We start from the raw sequence: 23,403 nt of genomic DNA on the forward strand, positions 1-23,403 counted from the left end.
GTGTTCCTGTCTCTGAGGAGGGTGTTGAGGAGCAGGGGTGCACCACCTCAGTGCCCCACCTGATCTCTCCAGGGCTTCAGATGTCACACACCCCCATCTAGTGGAGCCCAGGCTTGTTTCTGCCACACCACACGCCTGTCCAGGACAGGTGTCCGGCATGGGCACACTTTAATGGAGGCCTGACCCCAGCGCATGCCTGTGTCCTCCCCTGGGCCCCACGGAGAGGAACAGCGTCTCTTCCAAAAGAAGCTAGAAGCAGCAACCCACCAAAGCAGAAGCGGACAGAGGGACTCTCTGGGCACTGGCAGGGAAGGAGCTCTGGGGTTGTGTGAATGGGCTGTCGCCCGCTCCCTGGGGGTCTGTAGGTGTGGGAGAGAGCCGGCTGCAGGGTCCCCAGGCTCGGGTTCCAGAGGGGCCAGAAGTGGCTACTCCCTGATGGCTGCTGACAGCCCTGGCCTCCCCTGCCTGTTCCTTCTTACCCACAAAAGCCCTGTGAGCAGGAGTCCTCACGGCCGCAGGAAAGCCTGCTCAGCCAGGTCCTCGGTCAGTGGTGGCCGACTCTCCAAGCCTCTTGGTTTGGGTGACCTGATCAACCTCAAAGTGAGCCAAACTGTGATGGAAGTCACCTGAGTCTTGGGTGGCTGTGACACTGGGCCGTGTCCCTGCAAAGCACATGCTCTCCTTATGGAGCACCTTCAGGGACACCTCCTGGAGCAGCCAGGCAGTGAGCGCCCACAGCTGGGGTGCCATAGCTGCCGCCCAGTCCCCGTCCCACCTCCCCAGCCTGCGTGTCCCCCACAGCCCCCATTGGAGGCCCTGTACTGCTATGCCCTCCGCCTGGACGTCCCAGCCCTTAGACCTGAGGTCCCGAATCCCACGCCTCATCCCCATGTGGGGCCCCTCCTGCTGCCCAGGAGCTAGACTCTGATTTTAGGGGAGATTGCTTTTTTAAGACCACGGCTTAAAAAAAAAAAAGGTTGCTTTTGCTGTTGTGGGCTGTGCAGCCCACCCCTCTGCTCTGCCAGCGTCCAGAGGGAGCAGGTGCAGCACTGTCCCCAGGCACCCGGGGCCCCAGCCCCATCACAGTGCCCATTGGCCAGAGGCCCATCTGCTGGAGTCTCTGCAAGTTGGGTGGAGAGTGGGAGGCGTGGAGACCCATGGACAGGGAGAGTCTCTGTGTCAGCCGCACCGTGGGGAAGGAGGGCAGCAGGCGGCCCCCAGCCTCCCGCATGGGTCCCTCTTCAGAAAATCGAGCTGTCGCTGGCCTTCCCCAGCAACTCCCAGCAATTCCAGGGCTCCCTGCGTGCACAGCCGCGCGTGGGATACCGCCGTTCCACCAGGTGACCACCTGCAGCGCTGCCTGGGCTCCAAGCTGGGCACCCACGAGCAGGAAAACACAGTTTCTTTGTGTCTGCAGCATTCTAAAGAAAACAAAATGCTCTACTTTTCTTTCTGCTCTGTCTTGGGAAGTCACACTCGTCTTCCTCCTTCCAGGCACTGGAGCTGGAAACCCTCTGGGAGGGCAAACAGGCGGAAAGGCTGAACCTGCCCGGGGTGTGTCCAGATGGTGGTGGAGCTCCGCTGTCCCCTAGAGCCAGGATGGGGACACCTGGTTCCCTTCACCCTCTCACGGGTTGGGATGAAGGAGGAAAGGGGCAGGAGCCTCTGTGGTCACGCTCCGGAGGCTGGCGATGTGCACCAGGAGCGTGTGTGCAGGCTGGTAGTGTTGCATTAGGCTCTGAGGACAGCTGCGTCCCACCTGAAGAGGTCACCAAGACCTGTTCCCACAGCAATGGCACACAAAGACCTTTTAGGAACAGGCTTGAACCAGCCCGCGGCCACTTCGCACACGGCCAGGAAGGTCCTGCTCCAGGGGAGGCACCTCTGCAAGGGACAGTGTGCTGGTTCTGTGATGGGGCTATGGGGACGGTCTGGGGACAGCACCCACCCCCACAGCCCTAGGCCAGGGCCTGGGCCCTGCAAACTGTGCAGGAGGCTTCATGAGCCTCTGTGTGTTCACGCGGGCCAGGTGGAGGCCGGGGTGGAGGCTGGGGAGGGGCCTTGTAGTCCTCACAGAGCACCACAGCCAGAGGGTTCAATCACAGTCACTGTCCCTCTCCTGAGGAAGGCAGGCTCAGGGTACACTGCTGTGGGCTGGCTCCTCCCACAGCCTCTCTCCTCCCGGTGTCCTATGCTCCTCTTCTTACGGGGCCCCCAGCCGTGCGGATGAGGGCCACCCTAATGGCCTCATTTTAGCTTAACCACCTTAGGGATTTTACAAGGGCTTATAGCTGCACCAGCCACAGAAGGCTTTGCCTTTAGGAGCCACAAAAGGAGCCTAACCCTGACCCATGCCCACAACTTGGTCTTTACAAGGCCAGTTGCTTTCTGAGGAGAAAAGGGCTGCTGTGGAGCTGGCTGTGGGCTACAGCTGTGGCCCCAGATACCCCTCCTGGGTGTGGGGGACAGGGCAGGAGAATGGACTACATGGCTTCTTCACAGAAGGGCTGCAGATCAAGGATCCCGGTGCTGGGGTGGCGGGACAGGACTAAAGTCTCTCCAGGGAGCTGGGTGAATGGGAGGTGGACAGCAGGATGCAGTTCCAGTAACCATGACAACCGCCGAAGGCCCCTCAACCTCCCGCATCTCTTGGGAAACATGTCAGGTCAAGACCAAGCGAGGGTTGTGGTATTGAAGGGTCCTGAGAAACCAAGAAGGAAACCCTTATTAAGTCAAGTTTCCTGGGAAATGCTAACTTTGCAGGAACTGAACTTCACCAGTCACTTAGGTACAGAGAATTGACACTCAGGGTTACCCTGTGATGAAGCAGGTGGCTTTCAAGAAATGTAGACTCAATCCATTGAGCCGTTTAACTTTAATTATTAACATTCAACATAATTATGAGAGGCTTTTCCTCCCTCGCATCCGAGGAAAGATCTGCTCTGTGCGTGGGGGCGGGAAGAGTGCTTGATGTACTTCTCCTAATTCTGAAAAGCAAACAGTGATGACAATAAAAACCAAATTGAAGTCATCAATAAACGTTCTCATTACAGACAGGAGCAGACGGCCGGGAACTAGGGCAGAGGGTCCTCTCCCTGCGTGGCTGGGACCTCACCACAGCCTCACAGCCCGCTCATTAAACAGTAAATACAAAGACAGGCTAAAAATTCACGGGATATTAAGCCACAACTCACCGGAGTAGGACACCGTTCCTTCCTGATATTCCTGCCATCAATCACTGGAAGACCACACGGGTGTTCTGCCCCATCGCCTTGGACACTTCCTTTCTGTGTCGACTCTTCCTGGCTTGCTGCAGAAAGAGTGGCGGGAAGGCAGAGTCCTGCGCCCCCCAATGGCGGTGCCCACATCAGCAGCACTTGCGTCCCTCCTTCCCCAGGTCAGCCCTTTCCCCAGCCTGTCCTCCCTCTGGTTAACCCCAGCGTGCACGAATTGGAGGGGGCACAGGGAGAGCGGAGTAGTTCTCCCCTGCTCTAGGGGCCCCTCAGAAACAGCACACCTATTCTTTGCCCCGGCCCCAGCACTGTGCGCCGGCCTTGGGGCACCCTGGCTGTCGGGCCCTGGCTGTTGGGCTCTGGGCTCCCTGCACATCCTAGGTCCCACCAGGCAGAGGGGGCATGGAGACAAAGCCCTGGTTTTAAGGGTGTGATTCTTATTTTTTTCTCCAGCCTGTTTTTAAACATTTTTAAATTGTGGTAAGATATACATAAAATGCCACTTTCAGCAATTCCAGGTGTGAGATCCAGCCACGTTCAAATGCTAAGGGAATAAGAAGAGGGATGGCAGAGCAAGACAGAGCTCGCGCCTTCCCAACTGTGCCCACAGCGGCCTCCAGCCGGAGCCTGCCCGGCAGACCATGCCCCCAGCCCCTCTCACCAAGCCACCAAGGAATTCCTTAAGGGATCTCACCTTAGAAGTACTGGAAAGTCATCTGTGTCCTGGGCTGCCGTCTCTGCCCAGGGGCTGTGACCCTGGCCTTGGGGTTACCAGGCCCCGTCTTTCCCAGGACGGCCCTCACTGACCAGAGGCAGAGCTGCTGGCGCAGACTCAAGGCCCTCCTTGCTCCCGGTTCCTTCCCAGCTCTTCCCCACGTGCCTGGGGCTGCAGGGGCCCCTCCCTGGGCAGGCAGGAAGCTAGGGGGTGGGAGGAGCAGAGGCCAAGGGCTTGGGACCAGCCTGACCTCAGGTGGAGGGGTGGAGAACTGCTGCAGCCCCCCTGAGCAGCCTGGAGCGCCCAGGACCGGCCTGCAGGGTGGGTGTGTCCTGGCCCCTGCTCCAAGTTCCCCTTATCTTGACTCCCCCCAAACTGAGCTCAGGTGGGGAGGCTGGCCCTCAGGGAAGTGGTAACAGGGGCCACTGGGGAGAGAGCGCAGTCCCCCAGGTGGGCAGGGCTTGGGCACCTGCAAGGTTTCATTTCCACAATGACAGGTAGAGAGGTTCCCTCGTGCATGGCCATGGCTTTGTGGGTGGCGAGTGACGCACCTAGGAAGCCAATGGATGAGGGAGATGATCTCCAGAACACAGGATGGTCAGGCCGCTGAGCAGGGGAGCAGGCCCAAAGAGCCCTCAGGTGCAGGGGCGCATTCCCAGCCTTTCCCACTCTTCCCTCTCGTCTCCACACCCCCAGTCTCAGCATGGCCCATGGGTTCCTCTAGACTTCCAGCCTCCAAATTGGCGAGCTGAATAAAACTCTTCCCTTTGTAAGTACCCAGGCATTTTGTTATAGCAACAGAAAGCAACTAATACAATACTATGGTTTCAGAGGGCCACATCCATGGAAGCCACCAAGGCAATGCTGCAAAGGAGCATTCGATGACCAGGGAAGATATGCACGTCACGCACATTTGCTGAGCAAGTGGTGGCGTCCTGTGAGGGAAATAAACGGTGGGAAACAAGGCCAGAGAGACGCAGGAGGGCCCAGCTTGGCCTCTGTCCTGACAGAAATGGGCCCCACGGAGGTGTTTGCAGAGGAGGGATGGGACCTGAGTCCCTCCCCAGAGGACCCTCAGAGCTGTGCTTACCTCAGAAGAGGCCAAAGATAAAGCCATACTGCAAAGCCCTCTAACTGGGAATGGGAGTGTCTTTGCCACCAGGGACAAGCCCTGGAAAGACACAGACCACCAAACCTGGCTCAAAAAGAAGCAGAGAGACTCTAGAGGTCTGTGGTGGGGCTCCATGGTAGAGCACCTGCCTGGCAGGCATGAGACCCCGGTCTGGTCTCCAATACCACACACACAAAGTTAAATAGATCATAACAAGTCAGGAGGTTGAATTGGTGATTTTGAGACTTTCCACCAGGGCACACACGGGCCCGGTGGATTCGCTGTTGACTTCCAACAGACACTTAAATAGGAATATCAATCCTTTACAAACTCTTCTTTCCAAGAAACAAAAGGGGAAGGGCACTTCCCAACTCATTCCCCGAGGCCAGACCACCCTGATACCAAAACCAGAAAGGGATATCAGAGACGAGAAACTACAGATCAGTATCCCTGACGACGGTGGGTGCAAAAGGCCCAGCAGTGCATTAGCAAACAGAATCTGTCAACATACCAGAAAGCTTACACCCCATGGCCAAGTAGGATTACCCAGGAATGCAAGGTGAGTTTAAATCTGAAAACCAATTAATGCAATCCCCCATGTCTAAAGATAAAGAAGCAAAAGGCACACGATCATCTCAGTCAACACAGAAAGACTTCTCACAAAATCCAAGACCCTTCTGGGGCAGGAGTTGTGGCTCAGTGGTAGAGCTCTTGCCTAGCATGTGTGAGGCACTGGGTTCCATTCTCAGCACCACATGTATATAAATAAATAAAATAAAGGTCTGTCAACAACTAAAAATATATTTTTAAAAATCTGATACTTTTTCATGATAAAAAAAATTTCAGCAAGCAGGAATCAAGGTGAAATTCTTCTCACTGATAAGGGGCACCTGTGGAAAATCCCACGGGGTGTCTATTCTCCACCCACCAAAGGACAGTTGGATTGTTTCTAAGTGTGGGCTGTTACAAATAAAACCTCAATTTCCTGTGCATGGCGGGTCCCATTTTTCTTGGGATTGCTGGGTCGTAGTGGAAGTGCACATTCACTTGATGACAAGGTACTCAACTGGCTCCGAGTGGCTGCGCCTTTCATGCTGCTGTCCACCACGTGCAGGAGTCCAGGGCATGCCACAACCTCTCCAGCACAGCCTGTGCCTCCCTTGTGAGCTCTAGTCACTCGCTGGTGTGAATGCTGCCTTGCACGTTTCCCTTCCTGCTTCAGACAATTAATCAAGCTGCACATTTTTGTGTGCTTATTTGCCATTTGTATTTGAAGGGTTTTATCCATTTTTTTGGTCCAGTCATCTTATTTTTGAGTTGTAAGAGCTCTTTATATATTGTGGATACAGGTCTCCTATCAGAGATGTGTTTTGCAAATATTTTTTTCAATCTGCGGTTTTTTATTTTCTTCACAGTGTCTTTGAAGCATATATTTTTAAAAAATTTTGCTGAAGTCCAATTTATTATTTTTGTTTTATTTTACAGTTTGTACTTTTTAAAACTTTTATCCAAGCAATAAAAAGGACACAAAAATTCTCACCTGTTTTCTTCTAGAAGCTTTATAGTTATAGCTCTTATATGTAGGCTGACTTCTACTTGGTACTTTTACACACTTGCTAATTTAGTTAAAATGATATTTGTATATTGCAAGGTAAGGTTGGAAGTTCTTTCCTTTCATGTGGATGTCTATTTGTTCCAGTAACTTTCGTTAAATGAATATCCTTTCTCCATGGGATTATCTTTGCACCTTTGTTGAAAACCAATTGCCATAAGTGTAAGACTTTATTTTTGGATTCTCATCTCATTCTTTGGTCTATCTACAGATGTCGTTAGGTCATCCATACTGTCTTGATTGCTTTAGCATTATAATAGGACTCAACTCTGATAGTGTGAGCCTTCTAGCTCTGCTCTTCTTTAAGATGGTGTGGGCTTTTTTAGGTCCTCTGAATTTCTTTATAAATTAGAATCAACCTGTCAGCTTATAAAACAAAAAAGACATGAACCAAACTTAGCTGTGGTTTACATGAGAAATCTACAGATTATTTTGGAGACAACTGTTTAACAATATTGTCTTGTAATCCATGAACATGGCATAACTCTCTCTTCATTAGGTCTTGTTATGTCTCTCTCAGTGGTATTTTGTAGTTTTCTGAGTCTCATGTATCTTAAATCTGCCCCTAAGTATTCAATGTTGTAAAAATTCTATTTGTAAATGGCACTGTTTTAAAATTTCAAGTGCTAACTGTCCATTATTAGTACAAAGGAATAGAATTGATTGGGGGGCTTTTTATTCTGTGGCTTTGGTAAAATCACTTAATTAGTTTTAACAGCACTTTGTAGCTTAACATTTTCTACAGACAATAGTGAAACATGCAATTAGAGATCACTTAACATTTCCCTTCCAATGGTTGGGACCTTTTCCTTGCCAAATACACTGGCTGTGTCCTCTGTCCGTGTTCAAATGGAGCAGTGGAGTGCATGTTCTCCCCGTCTTTCTGATGGCGGGGAGAGCCCCTCTCACCATTGTGAGGTTCATTCTTTGTCAGCTTCTATCCCAAGTTCACTGAGACTTTTTCTTTTTCCTTTTTTTCTTCTTTTTGTACCAGGGGTTGAACCCAGGGGCATTTAACCACTGAGCCACATCCCAGCCCTTTGTTTTTAGGTTTTCTATTTTGAGAGAGGGTCTCACTAAACTGCGTTGAGCCTCTCTAAATTGCTGAGGCTGGCTTTGAACTTGTGATCCTCCTGATTCAGCTTCCTGAACCACCAGGTATACAGGTGTGTGCCACTTTGTCCAACTGTCACTGATAGCTCCCCTCCACCCCAACAAATGATCTTGTGTCTTTTTCTGTTCTAGTTTGCTAACAGGTGAATTATATCCATTGATTTTGAAAGAATAACTGACTTGCCTCAGCCTTCCTGGAAAGAGCTCCCCAGGGTCACATGCACTTTTTTCATATCATGCTGGAATCATGTGCTGATGTGTTGTTAAGGATTTGGGTGTGCAGGCTCATAGAGGTAGTGGACTTCAGGGTTCTTCTCTTGTCCTGCCTTGTGTGGTTTTGGCACAAAGGTTTCATGTCATTGGGAAGTCTCTGTCTACTCTGTGTTCTGACAGTGTTCGTGTGATGGAGTGTTGACCCACCAATGAGTCTCTCATCAGGACTTTCCTCAAGGGACATAGCAATTTTGAACACTAGTCCATGTCTTCTTGCTCAGTAGCACTGGACCCCTCCTGGTTCCTGTCCCCACAATGTGATTGAGAAAGCCACCAAGAACTGTGGCATCCACAGTCTCAAGTGCCTCTTAGTTGCTCTCCCCCAAGTATGTTCCTTCCCAGGCATCTCTGAACCAGACCCAATGGGCCAGGCTGACAGAGCCTGTGCACGAGGGGTTATACTTTTGAAACCAGAGTTTGAGATAAAATTGGATTCTATGCTTCTGCTGGTGGGTGGGGTCTGTGTAAACTACAGGATTCTGCAGGCAAGAAAGCCCCTTTATTTTTAGCAGCTAATCACAGCAAGGGATGCCTATTGGTGTCAGCTCTGAGGGTTGTAGCTGACCTAGCTGAATTCTTCCCTAATAGTACGGAGTGGCATGTTACAGCTCTCAGTGCTGCCCCTCTAAATGGTGCCCCCCCCCCCCCGTGTTGCAATAGACCCCAGAAGCTCACACCAACTTTCTGGGTTGCTGAATCACAAATCTGTAGAATGCAATTCATGGGGAAATGGAAGGCAAGAGTGAAAGAGTGGGATTTATTCAGGAGTGCAGAATAGAAGCAGAATTCTTGCAGGTGCATGAGGGGACTCCCACAGGGGTTGCCACTTGAATGGGCTAGCCTAGGGGTCAACACTATTGGTCCAAATTTATGCTAATGAGGGTTTGGAAAAGTCCAAATCCTATTGGTCAGTCCTTGAGTAAGAACTCCCATTCAAGTTGGCCCTACTTCTGTTTTCTTGCCTTTGGTCCAGAAGTGGGAGATTGAAACCCTGTGGTTGTGGATGCTTGGGGGTTCAGAGCTGCAGCACTCTGCAACGTGGGCATCCACGTTGACCTGGGCCAGGCTGCTGTGCTGTAATAGGCAGGCACACTTGGCTTGCCTTGGTCTGGCTTGCCTCAGGTCCGCACTGGCATGGAGGGGTCCCCACAGCTGCATGTCACCTGTGCTCCAGCTGCCGCTCCACAGCTCCAGACAAGGACCTAGTGTCTGTCGTGAAGGGGTTAATTTGCAACAGATACAACAGGACAGGCTCAGTTGGGAACTGACTCCATGCAGCCCTGGACCTGGGCAATGCTGGCAGTGGTGACCTGGGCAATGCTGGCAGTGGTGACTTGTGGTCAGGCATCACACCAAGGCTGAAGGTTTAAGGCAGACACACAGTGGCAGGAAGAGCCCCAGCTGAGCCCTGGAGACTAGGGTGCAGGCTGCACAAGCAAAGAAAAAACTGAGGAGTGGCCAAGCGGGGAGAAGGGAGCCAGGGAGCTGGGGTGGGGTAGGAACAGGGAGGAAGTGGGGTCTGGAAGGAAAGAATTTTGGTGACCAGATGAGAATGTTCAACAGGCCAAATACTGCTGAGAGCACAAGAAAATGAGTTTGTAGGCTGAGGAAGCCAAGTGACTTCGACAGCACCAGTTGGCAGGGGGAAGCTACTGACCTCCTGGGAGGCCACCACCAAGACCACTGCCCGGTTTATGGATCACCTACATTCTCTCCTGCACTCCCGCAACTTCCACCAGATGACCTGTCTACCTCCAGCCATACCCCACTGCTGGACAATTTCTTCAGTCCAAAGTCCCATGCACTGTTTATTATTCACCTAAAAATCACCACTTGTTGGTGGGCCCTCACTGGAAGGGCCCATTGCTCATCCTGAGAACCTAACATTTGACACCTGATGAAGCTTAATCCACAACCTCCAAAGACATGCAAGATATGGACAGGACAGGCCTGTGCAGGGGACAGTTGTTCAGGGTTGCCTCTCTTTCTGGGCTGGAAATGTAACAGCCCAGAGTATTCTACTATCCACTGGTCTCTCCAAGGAGCCCTGGGAAGAACTGAGCCTTTCAAGGTCCACTATTGAAACCCCAGGGGTGGGCAGGAGCATGTGGGCAGCTGGCCATCAGCAGAGAGGGCATGCAGTAGAAAGATCTGCCGGTAAAATGTCAGCACTCAGGAATGTGCTGTAGATGGCACCATGGTGGTCAGTGCAGTTCCCCTGGAGGTCCACAGGTCCAGGGACCCCTAACCCGCCCTCAGTTCTCTCCTACCACCTTCTGCTGTACTTCAGGAAACCCAAGTGCTTTTCTGCAAGAAGAGAATCCCTTCAGGTCTGGCTGCCTCTTTGGATCAGCCTGCTGTCCACAAGCCTTCCCCAGGCTTCTCTGGAACTTAGATGCTCGCGTACTCCAGCCTACAGCTCAACCTGAAGAGAGAAAGCTTCAGAGCAAAAGTCTGGGACTTCAAGTGCAGCCTGCTGCTGTGTGACACTGGGTGAGCTCCTTGGCCTGGCGGTCCTGGTCACCACTGCTACACAGGAATTGCTGCCCCCTTATTCCTGTGTGAATAGGAGCCGCGGTGAGGATAGCTTCCAGGCACTGCCTCTGGAGGAGCAAGGTCAGGGCTGGGCATCGCAGTGTACAGCAGTCTTGACTTGAATGCAACACCCCACTCCACACACAACCCGGGACTAAGTGCGGTGCCTCCGCACCCCAACCTGCATGCAGCACTTCCGCCGTGTACAGCAACCCCACCAGAGCTCAGAACCTGGCCTATGTGCAGCACCCCAACCTACATGCAGCGTCCCTGCAGCAAGACCACCGAGTGCAGAACCCTGCACCCAACCTACATGCAACATCCCTGCCGGCTTGCAGCAACTCTGTTCTGCATGCAGGACCCTGGCGAGGAGCGCGGAACTCCTTCGGAAACCCGAGCCAAAGCAGCCACCTGCTCCCACTCCCCACGGGCCCGCTGCCAGCACGATCCGGGGCTGTGCCTTAAGGGCCGTCTGTGCACAGCCAGAGTACGAGGCCGGGCGGCGGGTTGGAGGTGCCCTGGCCTGGCCTTGCTCCACCTGGTCCCCGCCCCAACCCCGCCTGGTCCTCAGCTTAACTGTTCCAGCCTCCCTCAGCCCAGGCGGAGGCGGGCGAGCAGTTGGTGCGGGCGCTGATTGGGCAGTGACTCTGATTGGCTGCTGCGGGCACCATTAGCCTTGGTCACTACATCCCGCAGCACTCGATCAGACTCGGCTCTGCTCGGCTCGACTCGGCTGCTCGGCTCGGCTCGGCAGAGAGGCTCAGTTCGGCGGCGTGGCTCGGCTGGGCTCGGCTGCTCGGCTGGGCTCGGCTCGGCAGCGCGGCCGCGGACGGGCGTGCGCTGGGGGCGCGGGGCGCGGGGCGCGGGCCTCGGCGGCGGCGGCGGCGGAAGCCTGGTTCCCCCCGCCCGCCCTGTCCTCTCGACGAGGCGGAGGCATCACCCCGGCCGGGCCTCAGACGGGCGCGGCGCGAGCGGCGCGGGGGGCGGCGGGGCGCGGCGGGGGCGCAAAGCAGTGCGGCCCTCCCGGGGGCGCCGCCGGCCGGGTCAGCGCGGACGGCACTCGGCGGACGCGGACGCACGGCTGGCCGGCCCCTCCCTGCCCGCGCCCGGGCGCCCACTCGCCGGCGCGGGGCCCGGGAGCGATGACATCGACGGGGAAGGACGGCGGCGGGGCGCAGCACGCGCAGTATGTGGGGCCCTACCGGCTGGAGAAGACGCTGGGCAAGGGGCAGACAGGTGCGTGCGCGCCGGCGCTGGGGGCGCGGGCCGGGCGGGCGGGGGGTGCCGGGCGCGGCGCGAGAGGACGCGGGCGATCTAGGGGCGCGAGTGGCCCGGGACGCTGGTCAGACGGGCTGGCGGGCGGGCGCACCTCCGGGGAGGCCGTGCGGACCCGCCGGGCGGGGCCGAGGAAAGCTGCCTTAGTCGTGATGCTGCAGGCCCGGCCCGAGCCGGCGGCCGTGAACAATGGGCGGCTCGTGCGCCCCCGTCAGCCCTGCGCCTGGGTCCCTCCGCGGAGCCCGGCAGGCCGCGCGGCTGCGGTCGGCCGGGCGCGGCCCAAGGACACGCGGCCCGGCCCGGGGCGCACCGCGGTGGGGCGCAAAACACGGCCTGGCAGCGCCCGGCGGCCCCGCTGCAGGTGCGCGGGCCGGGCCGCATTGTGCACCCGAGCGCTGGGGCCCATTGTGCCGCGAGAGGAGGGGGCCGAGCGGGAGCCCATCTGCCGTCTGCCGCGCCGCGCTAATAGGCGTGCTGCTGGAGCAGCTGCGCCCCGGCCGCGCGACCCCGGCGGTCCTGGCCGCCGGAGCCCCACTGGCCAGTCCCGGACCTCCGTTCGCGGAGGGGGTGGGAGAGAGCGAGGACCCGTCAGAGAGCTGGACAGCGCCTTCCTCTTCTCCCAACCTCAGGCCTCCGTGTATGCGACACTGTGCTCCCTAGGGGAGGAAGAGGTTGACTGTTACTGGGCCTGGATCAGTATCCAGGTCTGGCCCCTGGAGCAGACCCAGAGTCTACAGAGGAGGGGACTTTCTGGCTGGTCTTGGTTGTCTTTCCCGTGACAGGTTAGGTCCCCGCAAGGCCCAACCCTGGGCTAGCAGTGTGCACAGCTCCCCTTGCATTTGGCTAACTTTCCAGGCCTGGTTGGGCTTGGCCAGCCCCCTCATCTGGTCAGCCAGGCGCGTTCACACAGTCCTCTTTGTGGGAGGCTGGGACTCAGCCATTTTCTTTCTTCTCCCAGGACCAGCCTATCTCTGGTGGCCCAAAGGTTTAATTGGCACTGACCACTTCTTTTCTTTTTGGAAAGTTCCCCAGAGCCCAGGGATGGAGGATAGCAGGAGGTTGCCCTCAAGAGTGGGGGCCCAGGAATCCCTCTGCAAGCACCCCAGGGCCACAGGACGCAGAGCTAGGCAGTTGTGTCTGGGAAGAAAGTGGGCCAGCCTGGGCTCTTGGGGAGGGTGGCAGCCGTGATGTAGCAGAGGCAGGAAGGATCTGGGCTGCTAGGATCTGCCTCCTCTCGCTGAGTCCCAGGGCCCAGCCCAGGGCTTGTGCCTGGACTTGAGGAGGAAGCACAGACAGCTGTGGTTCAGCTGAGTCCAGGAGAGGCACCTTTCCAGGGAAGGACAACTAGTTTGTGACATCCTTGGCGAAGGAAGGGCCCAGGGCAGCCTAGCGCAGGAGGCAGGGAAATGGTCTAATTATCATACCAATAAAATGTCATCACGAGACACTCTCTCTATGCACCTGATGACAGCGTAGGTTATGTGCAGTGCCTCCGGCCCCTGGGGGCAGGGGCTAGTCTCTCTGCTCCCCACTGGGTTATACTGCCCTACAGTTAAGTATGGGAGGTTCTTCCCATTAGCAGCCTTGGCTGTGAAAGGTGTGTGCAGAACTGAGAAGGCAGCCTAAGCAGCCTCTCTGCCCTGCATCCAGGAAGCAGCCTGATCCAGAGTTCTGGTGGCTACAGTGTAAATGTGTAGCCAGGAAGTCCACCACAGCACTTGTCTTCTGTGAGGGGTCATCTTCGTGGATATGGGCCCTGTGTGTGTGTGTGTGTGTGTGTGTGCTGGGCAGAGTTGCTGTGTTCCAGACCTGCCCTTTACTCCAGAGGGGGACAGACTTCCTGCAGGGAGACCTCAGGGGAGAGTGTGGGCTCTGCCTCTGTCTACCACCGCCTATGGACCTTGTGGTCCTGAGGACTTGTGCTGGGACCTGGGGCAGTTGTTGCTGGGCTGGCAGGGGGAATCCACCAGCAAGGGCTCTGCTGGGCTTTTCCATTATCCAAGAAACTCTTGTTCAGTCACTTATGGGGCTTGGCCCCTGCAGGGACACCAGAACACAGTCCCTGCCACCATGGTACCGGCAGGAGTGGGAGACCCTGCAAGCCTAGGCAGCAGCTGCCTAGGTCCTGGAGGGAGCATTGCATGGCCCTCATCCTGCGGGCTCAGTGGTAAACATCAGGCACCTTCCTGCGGAAACCAGAGCTCGGCTTTGGTAGCCCAGGAGGACCCGGGAGGACCCTGTGGGAGGAGGGAGGGGACTGTGGGCCCTGGCTGTTTTTGGAGCCCCGTTGTGCCTAGAGTCCCTTCATCCAGAAGCAGGGGAGGGGAGGGTCAGCCATGCCAAGGACTGGGAATGGACATGAAGGCTACCCACCAAGTCCCTGCCGTCCAACTCACCTGCCTCCAGCTTTCCCAGCTTCGGTCACAGCTGGTGGGTGAGGGGACCTGGGACCTCTCTTCCCAAGTGGAACTCTCTGGCAGTTGGTGGCCTGGAGAGGTGTCCAGGGTGGTGAAGCCAGTTAGATTGGGGCAAGTGATAGACAGAGGGGGGCGTGTGAGGGGAACGTGGCAGAACTGAGGATGTCCCTGGAAGTTGCAGGTGCTACCTGGAGGGGAGAAAGCGGCAGAGCTGAGGAAGACACAAAGGGGAAGGAGGTGGGTGCTGGGACCATGTTGGTTTGGTGAAGTGGAGCAAAGGCAGGGAGGGACCCACCTGAGGTGCTGTGTGGTGCTGAGGCCCAAGGGACGTGTGGCTGACTGGACGGGACCTGGTGACCTCTGTGGTGGTATAGGTGACAGAACTCCATTTTGGGGACATAGGTTGTGTCTGGTGGTCACCATGCCACCAGGTGGGCCTTCTGCGAGTCTCGCAGGTGATGGTGCAGTCCCCTCCCCGACATCAGACCCTGCTGTCTGACCAGCTATGCCCACAAGGGAACTGGGCCTCAGAACCCAGTCTGCCAGCAAGGGCAGTGTTCCTGGGGGAGGAAAGCCTGGGAGAGGGCTGCCCACACAGGACAGTCACAGTTGAGTGTTGGGGTGGGCAGCTGTCCCACCTGGCTTCTCTCCTGCTCGGGTCTCCGCCCAGACAGCCCAGGTGCCACCCCAGCCCTCCTCCAGCAGTGCAGACCCTGCCTCAGAGCCCATTCCAGGTTGGGAGCTGGTCTGTGAGGACTGTCCCCAAGGGGACAGCTTGGCCCAGAGGGTCCGACCCACTGAGGCACCTGTATGGTCTGCTGCACTGTCACTGGCACGGTGGGGCGCCTGCAGGGCCAGGGACCACTTGTACTGGAAAGGCATGCTGGGCAGGAGCCCTGGCCCGGGTGCCCACACTGAGGTGTGTCCTGAAGTGCTGGCTGTGAGTAGGAGTAGGCTCTGCCTGACCCCGTGAGGACACTGGTGTGGCAGGCCCCTGCAGGGCTGCTGTTCCAGGGTGGGCTGTGGCTGGTCTCTGCCCTGATGTCGCCCAGGTGGGGCTGGTCTAGACTGTCGAGCACATGGCCCACACAGCTGCCTGGCTGGCCCTCCCTGCGATGTGAAGCTTGGCCACCCTTCACCAGCCCCCTGGGGAGTCTGTTTCTGACAGATCCTCACCTAGGCTCAGGGGGAGCCCGGCTGGGACCACTGAGGTGCCACTGCGACAGAGCTGCCAGCAGGCTCCTGCGTCCTGCCCCTTCCCTGCCTGCCCGGAGTGCTCACAGGGTGGCCACGTGTTGTGCTGGTTGTCACTGGTGTGTGGACTCCTGATCTACCCATGTGGCCGGCTCCTCTCCCCAAGCAGCCAGCTCAAGGCCAGCAAGGACTGTACTTCAGGGCACTAGGGCTGCCTGCTGCTTGTCCTGCAGCTGGCCCTGGCCTGCTCCTGAGTGTGGGCCCCAGTGGGGTGGGCCCTGTGCCCTACTGTCTGTCCTGGTTTCTCTCCTAGTGTTAGTGGAGTGTCCTGAGTGCAGGGTGGGCAGGCAGCAACAGTGTCCTCTGCTGGCCACGGGCCCTGCCCTGGCTCGGCTCCTTCTCTTCGCAGCAGACGGGCAACACTGAGTGCAGCCCCAGTGGTTGGGAAGTCTGTGGCTAGTGCTCCACAGGAGCAGTTGAGACCTGGTGACTCTCCTTGGACGGTACCTGGGGACAGTGAGGCTGCCTCTGGAGGCTGCACCTCTGTGTGCAGACCCCTGGGGTCGCTGCCGCTTGATGGGTGGTTCTGTCTCACTGGCCTGGCCTCTGTGCATGGTCCTCCTGGGCTCTGGCCACCAGGCAGCAGAGGGGCTTTGAGCCTCAGGACTCCTATCTGTGGAATGGGTTTCCATGGAACTTTTGTGAGGCTCCAAGGCTGGATGGTGCCTGGGCCAGGCACAACTGTTGTGTGGTAGTGGGCAGCAGGGGCATCTGTCAGGGGCTGCTGGCCGTCTCTCATGTTGTCCTGTACTCTGCAGGGAGTTGAGGGTGCCAGAATGTCCTGGTGCCTGCAGGTGGTGGGGTCAGGGGTAGGCCTCCGTGTGCTTGGCTCTAGGCCCAGGTTCCAGCCCAAGGTGGCCAAGCTGCCCGCAGGCCTCCCCGAGGCCTCACCCCAGGAAAGCCGGCTGCTTAGGCTGACCTGGGCTCTGGACAGGATGGAGGCTGGGCTGGGACTGAGGCTCCAGGGACAAAGCAGAGATTGTGCCAGGCTGGCCGCCTCTCAGAGCCCAGCCTGCTCCGTCCAGGCCTTGTTCCACCACTTCTGAGGGGCCAGTGTTCCGGAGCCCAGCAGCTGGGAGTCAAGCCCCGCCTGTAGGACAGTGTCCCCCGTCCAGCCTTTAAAGAGAAACCTCTTCTTTCTGTGGCCTCTAGTGTCCTGGCCGGAGGTTGGGTCTAGAATTCCTCCCTGAACCAGGGTGGTGAGGGCACCTCCCTGGCAGAACATGAGGGTCTCGTAGGTTGATGTGTGTAGAGTCTGGTGGCACTTGTCCTCAGGCTAAGATCAGGTCCTACCTGCCCCAGGGGTCCTGGTCTGTGGGAACAGATCCACTTTCCATGGGTGGCCACAGCATCCTTGTGGGCCTGGCCAGGGTTGAGCCGACAGTTCTGGGCTGGTTGGGATGGGGGACAGGGCCAGGTTGGGAGTCCTGGGATCCTCTGGAGGGCTCCTGGGGGCAGGAGTTCCTGGCCTGCATCAGGATGGAGGGCCTCGGGGAATTCACCTCATTGCTGCCCACTCTGAGCTGAGGCTGGGCACAAGGGTCCTGAAGGGCAGTGTTGGTCTTCCTGGCCCTCAGGCAGAGACGGTAGGGCAGCCTGGACAGCTGCTGCGTGGCCAGTGATGTAGGCGGGGGCAGCTGCACGTCAGTAAGGCTCAGAGCTGTGGGCGGTTTGCAGGGAAAGCCTGCATGGTCAGGAATGTGGCCTCGGAGGGATGGCGTGGCTGGGAAGCCCAGGGGGACCCGGGCTGCTGGGCAACGTCTTGCCTGGGTGAACAAGCCAGGGCAGGGGCTGGGGTGGCCTTGCCTGGTGGGCTCCCAGTGTCCAGGGAGAAGGACTTCTGGGTCACACCACATGACTGTGGGTAACTGAGGCCAGCTTCAGGGACCTGTGGCCAGAGCAGGGCTAATTTGCTGGGGTTGCTACCATGTGGCTATGCTGGCCGGAGGCTCACCTGGGCCCTGCCTACTGTTTCCTGAGCAGGCGACCTTCCTGCCCTGGGTCTGAGAGTTTTCTCACATTGGCCAGAGGTGTCAAGGTATCCCATCTTCCCCAGGAAAGGTGCTGGCCAGAGGTGGCCCCAGCAGGGGCCTTGGCACTGCTGCTGGCTGGTGGCACTAGGGGTGAGAGGCAGCCTGGGTTCTTAACTCACTTTGTCTCAGAGACCTGAGTTCAGCAGCAGGAGCAGCTCCCTCCTCAGATAGCCCTGCCCTCCTCCTCATCTTCAAATGCCCCTCCTGCTGGGCACACAGCAGGGCCTGCAGCTCCACAGGGCCTGGCCAAGCCTGGAGGTCTTTGGTGGGCAGGGAGTACATGGGAGCAAGCATGGCCCTGAGGCCTGGGACTTACCTAGGGGCCCAGGAGTCCCTGGCCATTGAGAGCAGCAGGCTTCCGTGTGCCCTGCGGTTTCCTGAGGCCTTGAGCCCCTGGCTGGGCTTAGAGTCCGCTAGTCCCTGCTGTGGACTGCTCCTCCTCGGGGCTTGCAGGGGGCTTCAGGGGGCTGCTGGCACAACACTGCAGTCCTCCCGTGGCACAAGGGCCCCTCCAGCCAGCCTGGGGCTGGGCAGCCCCGTCCCAGCCTGTCTGGGCCCCGAGGTCTAGTCATGGGCAGGGCCACCTCCAGGTGCTTGGGTGGGAGCCCAGCCTGCAGGTGGGGATCGCTTGTCTTCACGCCTTGGCTTCCCCACCTGTGAGTTGGCCTGGGCGAGACAGAGAAATGATACCTGAGGACGTCCTTGCACGGGCTGAGTGGGGGCCTGGCCTGGTGCTGTGGCCAGTGGTTCCCTTGGGATTGGAGGCGTGCAGCTGGAGGGGCCTGGGATGCAGCAGGAGAGACGAGGACAGATGGTCATTGTGCCTGCTCACCCCCGCAGCTGATGGGATTTTCATCTGTGGGGCAGCGAGCAGGGAGGGATGATGAGGATTGTGGTCAAGCCAGCCGGCCAGCTGTGCCCAGCCGACGAGATGCATGGCCAGCACAGTCCCTCAGGGCTCTGGCTGGCAGCTGCTGTCCCCCTGCCTCACAGGCCCTGGGCTGGTGAAGGGATTTGTTCTGTCCCTGTCCCTTGGCCATGTGTGGCCATGGTGACCCCTGGAGTGGCCTCACCCACCCTAGCCCCTGCCTTCTGCCTGCAGGCATCGGAGCAGCAGGTCCACTGTGGCCCTTCAGCTCCCAGCCTTCACACTTGGGGCTGCTGACCCTCAGCTCTGTGGTTCCTGGGACTTCTGTGGGGTTGGGGCTTTTGTGGGAACTGCGTTCCAGCCCTGGGCTCACCCCGGTCATGACATTTCCTGACATGGATGTGGAGAGGACTCTCTGGAACCCAGCAGGCTCCGGCCTTGGCTGCAGGACATAGGGCCAGCTTTGCTTCACACCCCAGGCCCATTATTTGAAGCGCGTCCCAGGCAGGGTTTACTAAGTGTTCTTGTGTCTGGCCTGAGAAGGCAGGCTCTTAGGTGGCGGTGTCTTTGTCACCCTGGAAACTAATGCTGATTTCTAGATACCAGCAGAAGTCCAGTCTGGTGCAGCAGTTTAACTTTGAAGGACTGTCCCCTGAAGCCTGGACCTCCTCTGCTGGCCATTCTGCATCTGCTACCCAGGGGACAACAGGGGTCTGCGCTCTCCCCCAGGCCATGGCCAGTGCCCACTGGGCCCTGGGTGGGGACCGTTCTCAGGGGTCCTTTGCCCTGTGTCACCAAGGCTGGGCTATGGATGGGCCTGATGGTCTGCATTCCTGACAAGCCCATGGTTGATGCTGATACTGGTCAGGGCCTCACCTGGAGGGTCAGGGGAGCTTGTGGCCTGTCTGCCTCCTCTTACTCAACCCCTGACCCCCAGCTGGGGCGCCACCTTGAGTCTATCACCATTGTTCGTGATGCCCCAGCACCAGGCCAGGGTGGGGGCAGAAAGTGTGGACTTGAGTCTGCCTGGGGACAGTGGCTCCCACGTTCCAGAATGTTCACTGCAGGCCAAGCATGTGGGTGCCATCTCAGCAGAAGTGGATGTCACACAGGAGGAGCAGGGCCCATTTTAGTTCTGCTGCTGGGAGCGGGAATTGCCACCCCAGAAAGCCCAGGTGCCACCCCAGGCCTCCAGTCCCTCCTTCTGGGGAGGGGACAGGTGAGGATGCAGGAGTGGCCACGGGCCCCCCAGGGCTGTCTGCACAGGCTGGACTGCAGGCAGGTCTGAGGAAGTCTTCCTCCCAGACTCCTCATGGTGCTGGACCTCTCAGCGTCAGCTCCCCAGGCCTGACTGGCTGGACGCTGGGTTCTGCCACAGCCCCTCATTCCCCTCAGGCTCCTGGCTCCAGGGCAGCCTCGGCCTCTGGGATAGGGGCTTTCGCTCAGTCCACCTTCAAGGCCTCTGAGGGTCACTGTGGGGGACACTGCAGCATGTCCAGCAGATGCACAGTGACAGGGTGGACGTGGAGCTGAGTGACTGCAAGATACCTGTCCCAGCTGCTGTCTCTGGAGCTGCTTTGCCAACACGCCTGACCTGTGGCCTCAAGGCGTACTCACACATGTGATACCCACCTGTGCACACCTGCTGCCTGGGCACCCGGGTTCCGTCTGAGGTCGGGGCTGTGCCAGGAAGTGGGTTGTGCTCTCACCTGTCAGTCAGGGCTCATGCTTGGTGCAGGTGTGCATTTTACGGTCTGCTGACCAGGTCTGAGGCAGCCTGGCAGAATAGGCCACTGTTCAAGAATAGGCCCCTGGGGTGGGGGCGTGTCCCTGGAGGATGTGGACAGTTGGCACCACATGGTCCTTGACCCCTGCACCCATGGCACTGAGCCTCCTGGGTGACGGGCAGCTCAGGTGGCCGTCCACCCATCCCCGTCCACTCTCCCTGGTTTCCAGGCCCAACTCGCTGCTTGTCGGGAGCTGTCCAGCAGGACTGTGCTGAAATCCACAGTGCCTGCTCTGTGAGGGGGCTGCCGGCAGGTGTTGGTCCCCAGACCCCAGCTACAGCTGGAGGGAGCTCAGGGGCTCTGCTGCCTGCTGAGTCCCAGGTCTGCCCCCGGCCGTGGCCTCAGGTCTCTGCAGCCGAGGCCCTGGTGTGCGCTGGGCCTCCTGTGGCCATCAGGTGTGTCCATTCTCTTCTGCAGGCTGGTCTGTCACTGGTGGAGAATGGCCCCCACCTGTAGTTGATTCTGACATCGGCTGCGTTTCTCGTGGGCTGCTGCAGCAGACCCCTCTGGGTGACTCTGACAGGGACGATGGCCTGGGGTGTGGGCGCCCGGGGTGGGGGAGTGACACAGTCTGTCACCTGGTGCAGCCTCCTGGGTGCCCTTTTTCTGGGCTCTTTGTGGCCTATGAGTGGATGACATGCAGGAGTGTGGGATGGCCCTGGGGTAGACAGGGGCTTGTAGAGGAGAGGCCACTGCAGGCTGGGCCCTAGGCTGCCTCAGCTGAGTCAGTGCTGTCTCTGTCCCACCAGCTGGGAGGCGAGAGGTGAGAGGTGCCAGGTGACCCCCCCAGGCCACAGGCCAACCCAGGCATCCCTCAAGGCTGTGCCCCAAGCCCTCTGGGCTGGGAGACTTAGGATTGGCCTGGACTCAGGGAGCCGCTCCTGCCCTCCTGGGCTGGCTTGGGGGGAGAACATGGGCTGCAGGCAGGTGGGGCTGAGAAGGAAGAGAGGCCCTAGGGGCCTGGCTCCCAGAGGAGGATCAGCACCAAGCCAGCTGCCAGGGTGTCTCGGATTGGAGGGTTGTGAGCTCCAAACCAAATCCAGGGATTCACACCTAATCACAGCAGTACAGACAGAAGCTCCCCTGGCAAGTGCCACCGTGTGACAAGTGTATCTGTGGATGGACACAGCCGTGAGTCCTGGACTGATGGGGCCACCACTTCCCAGAGAGCGGGGGCTGGTGGATGCTGACCCTGGGCCTTCTCCTGTGGGACGCTGGCCCTGGGCCCAGTGGGCACTGCTGGACCCCAGGCCTGTCTGTGCTGCCCAGGCTGAATGTGGCTGCCTGTCTGCTACAGGAGCCCCTGTGAATCTCACAAGTGGCACTGATTCTGAGGGACATTCTCTTGTCTTTGAGAGAGTCCTTCTGGGGAGGCAGGCCTCTTCCAGAGTGACCAGTGGCCACAAGCATGCTCCCCGATCACTGTTCCAGCTGATTCTTGCTGGGCCTCAGGGACTTACCACTGGTTGCCTGTCTTCTTGGGCCTGGATATTGAGCCTTTTCCACCCTGGGGGTGGCTGGCGACCCCAGAACAGATTTGACATGAAGCTCTAGGTGGTCTCAGGTCATGTGTGTGTGTGTCGAGGCCCTGGCCTGTCCTCTCCCCATATGGAGCCCAGGCCCAGTGGATCTGGCATCAGCTGAACTGGACCTGGGCACTGAAGCCCTGGATGCCTGGGGCCTGATCATGGGTACCACAGTGGCAGGGCAGTGTCCGGCTCTGTTCTGATGAGTGTGGCCTTGGGAAAGGTGACCCTCCTGGTGGTTCACGGCTTCATGGCTTCATAAACTGAGCCCGTGCCCATCCGGCCAGGCTGAGCATGACCGGAGAGTTTCTAGGTGTCTCATCTACCTGGGGTGGCCTGCAGGCCGGGCTGAGCACGGCCGTGTGGTGGGTTGCTGGTGGCTGGGGCAGGAAGTGGGTTCTGCTGGGTTCCTGCTCCTGACCTGGGTTTAGATGCTCACCTGCGAGGTCCTCAAGCACCTTGCGTCTGGGTGTGTCTGGGCTTCTTTAGCGAGGGTCCTGTCCTGGTGTGAGTATTCTAGTGCCATGCCCAGTGGCATGGAGGCAGTGACAGATGCCTGGCTCCCTTCCTGGGGCATGTGGTGGGCCCCTCTGTACGCCTCTCCAGGCTAGACCCATGGGGTACCAGCAGGGTTCATGGGTTCTGGAGGGGGCATCTGGGGCCGGGGCCCCTCGCAGTCCCACAGAGACACCCCGTGGCCCTGCCCTGGCCACCCTGGAGCCGCCGGTGTTGTGCCCTTCTGCAGCTGGCCTCAACCCCCAGCCTCCAGCACCCCGAGGCCTCCGAGGGATGGGACCCAGGGCGCCAGGGCTGACTTCTCCCATGGGCCTTGCTTCTCATGTTGCCCCTGTCCTCTGCCCCCATTCCCAATGCCTCCCTTTCCTGACCCTTGTTCCCTGTCATGTCCCCTCCCCAGGAACACCCTCCCAGGGTTGTGGACTTTGTAGGAGTTGGCGTGCCAGGATCGAGTGCCAGCCTGACTGCCGGCCGGGTGCAGACCCTGGGTGCTGATTGCACAGTGTGGGGCCCTCTGACCTCATGTCCTAGCCCCTGGAGGAGAGTGCAGTGAGGAATGGCAGGGAGCCCGGAATGACAGAGGCCACCAGCCCCAGCACCAGCCCTGCCCAGGTTCCGGTGCAGCCACTGGCTCTGTGGCACTTGGGGACAGATGTTGTTATTTGGGAGCACCAGGGCGTGGGCCAGCAGGCTCTGCCTCTCTCCTCTCCCTGTCCTTCCTGCCTGCTGCCCACTAAGCAGATTCTATTATTACCCCACACTGGAGATTACCGCGCAGACGGCTCCTTGGGGACAGCAGGCACTCACGCAGCGGGGGCTGGGCCAGTGCTTCCGTCCCTGTCGCAGTGGGTGACTGCAGGGCCCTGCGTGATTCCCTCCCTGGTGTTGCGGGTGGGGTGTGTGTGTGTCTGGTTGTCTGGGTGGCAGGTCCGTCTGGGGGTAGCGTCTGGGCCCCGGGAGGTTGCCCCTGCTGCAGAGGGCGTGGGAGTGATTGGACCCGGGGCAATGGCCAGACGCCGCCTCCTCCCTCTCTCTGGCCCGCCGCAGTCCTCCCCACCAGGGCAGGACTTGGAGCTCCTGCACTGCCCCACAGCACACAGCACCCTCACGTCTGGGTTAGACCCCAGAGGTGTCC

General features: G+C 58.5%; 1 protein-coding gene across 2 annotated transcripts in view; it reads left to right on the forward strand.

The window, feature by feature from the left end:
- The first annotated feature begins 11,734 nt into the window (after positions 1-11,734).
- Brsk2 (BR serine/threonine kinase 2) overlaps positions 11,735-23,403 on the forward strand; it is a 51,812-nt gene continuing 40,143 nt past the window's right edge. For both annotated transcript variants that reach the window (XM_027953576.2, XM_027953572.2), the window contains exon 1: positions 11,735-11,828. In XM_027953576.2, coding sequence (XP_027809377.1) covers positions 11,735-11,828 — 94 coding nt within the window. The remainder of the gene's footprint in view (positions 11,829-23,403) is intronic.

This window comes from Marmota flaviventris, chromosome 9 (genome assembly GCF_047511675.1).
Source record: "Marmota flaviventris isolate mMarFla1 chromosome 9, mMarFla1.hap1, whole genome shotgun sequence".
Taxonomy (NCBI): Eukaryota; Metazoa; Chordata; class Mammalia; order Rodentia; family Sciuridae; genus Marmota; species Marmota flaviventris.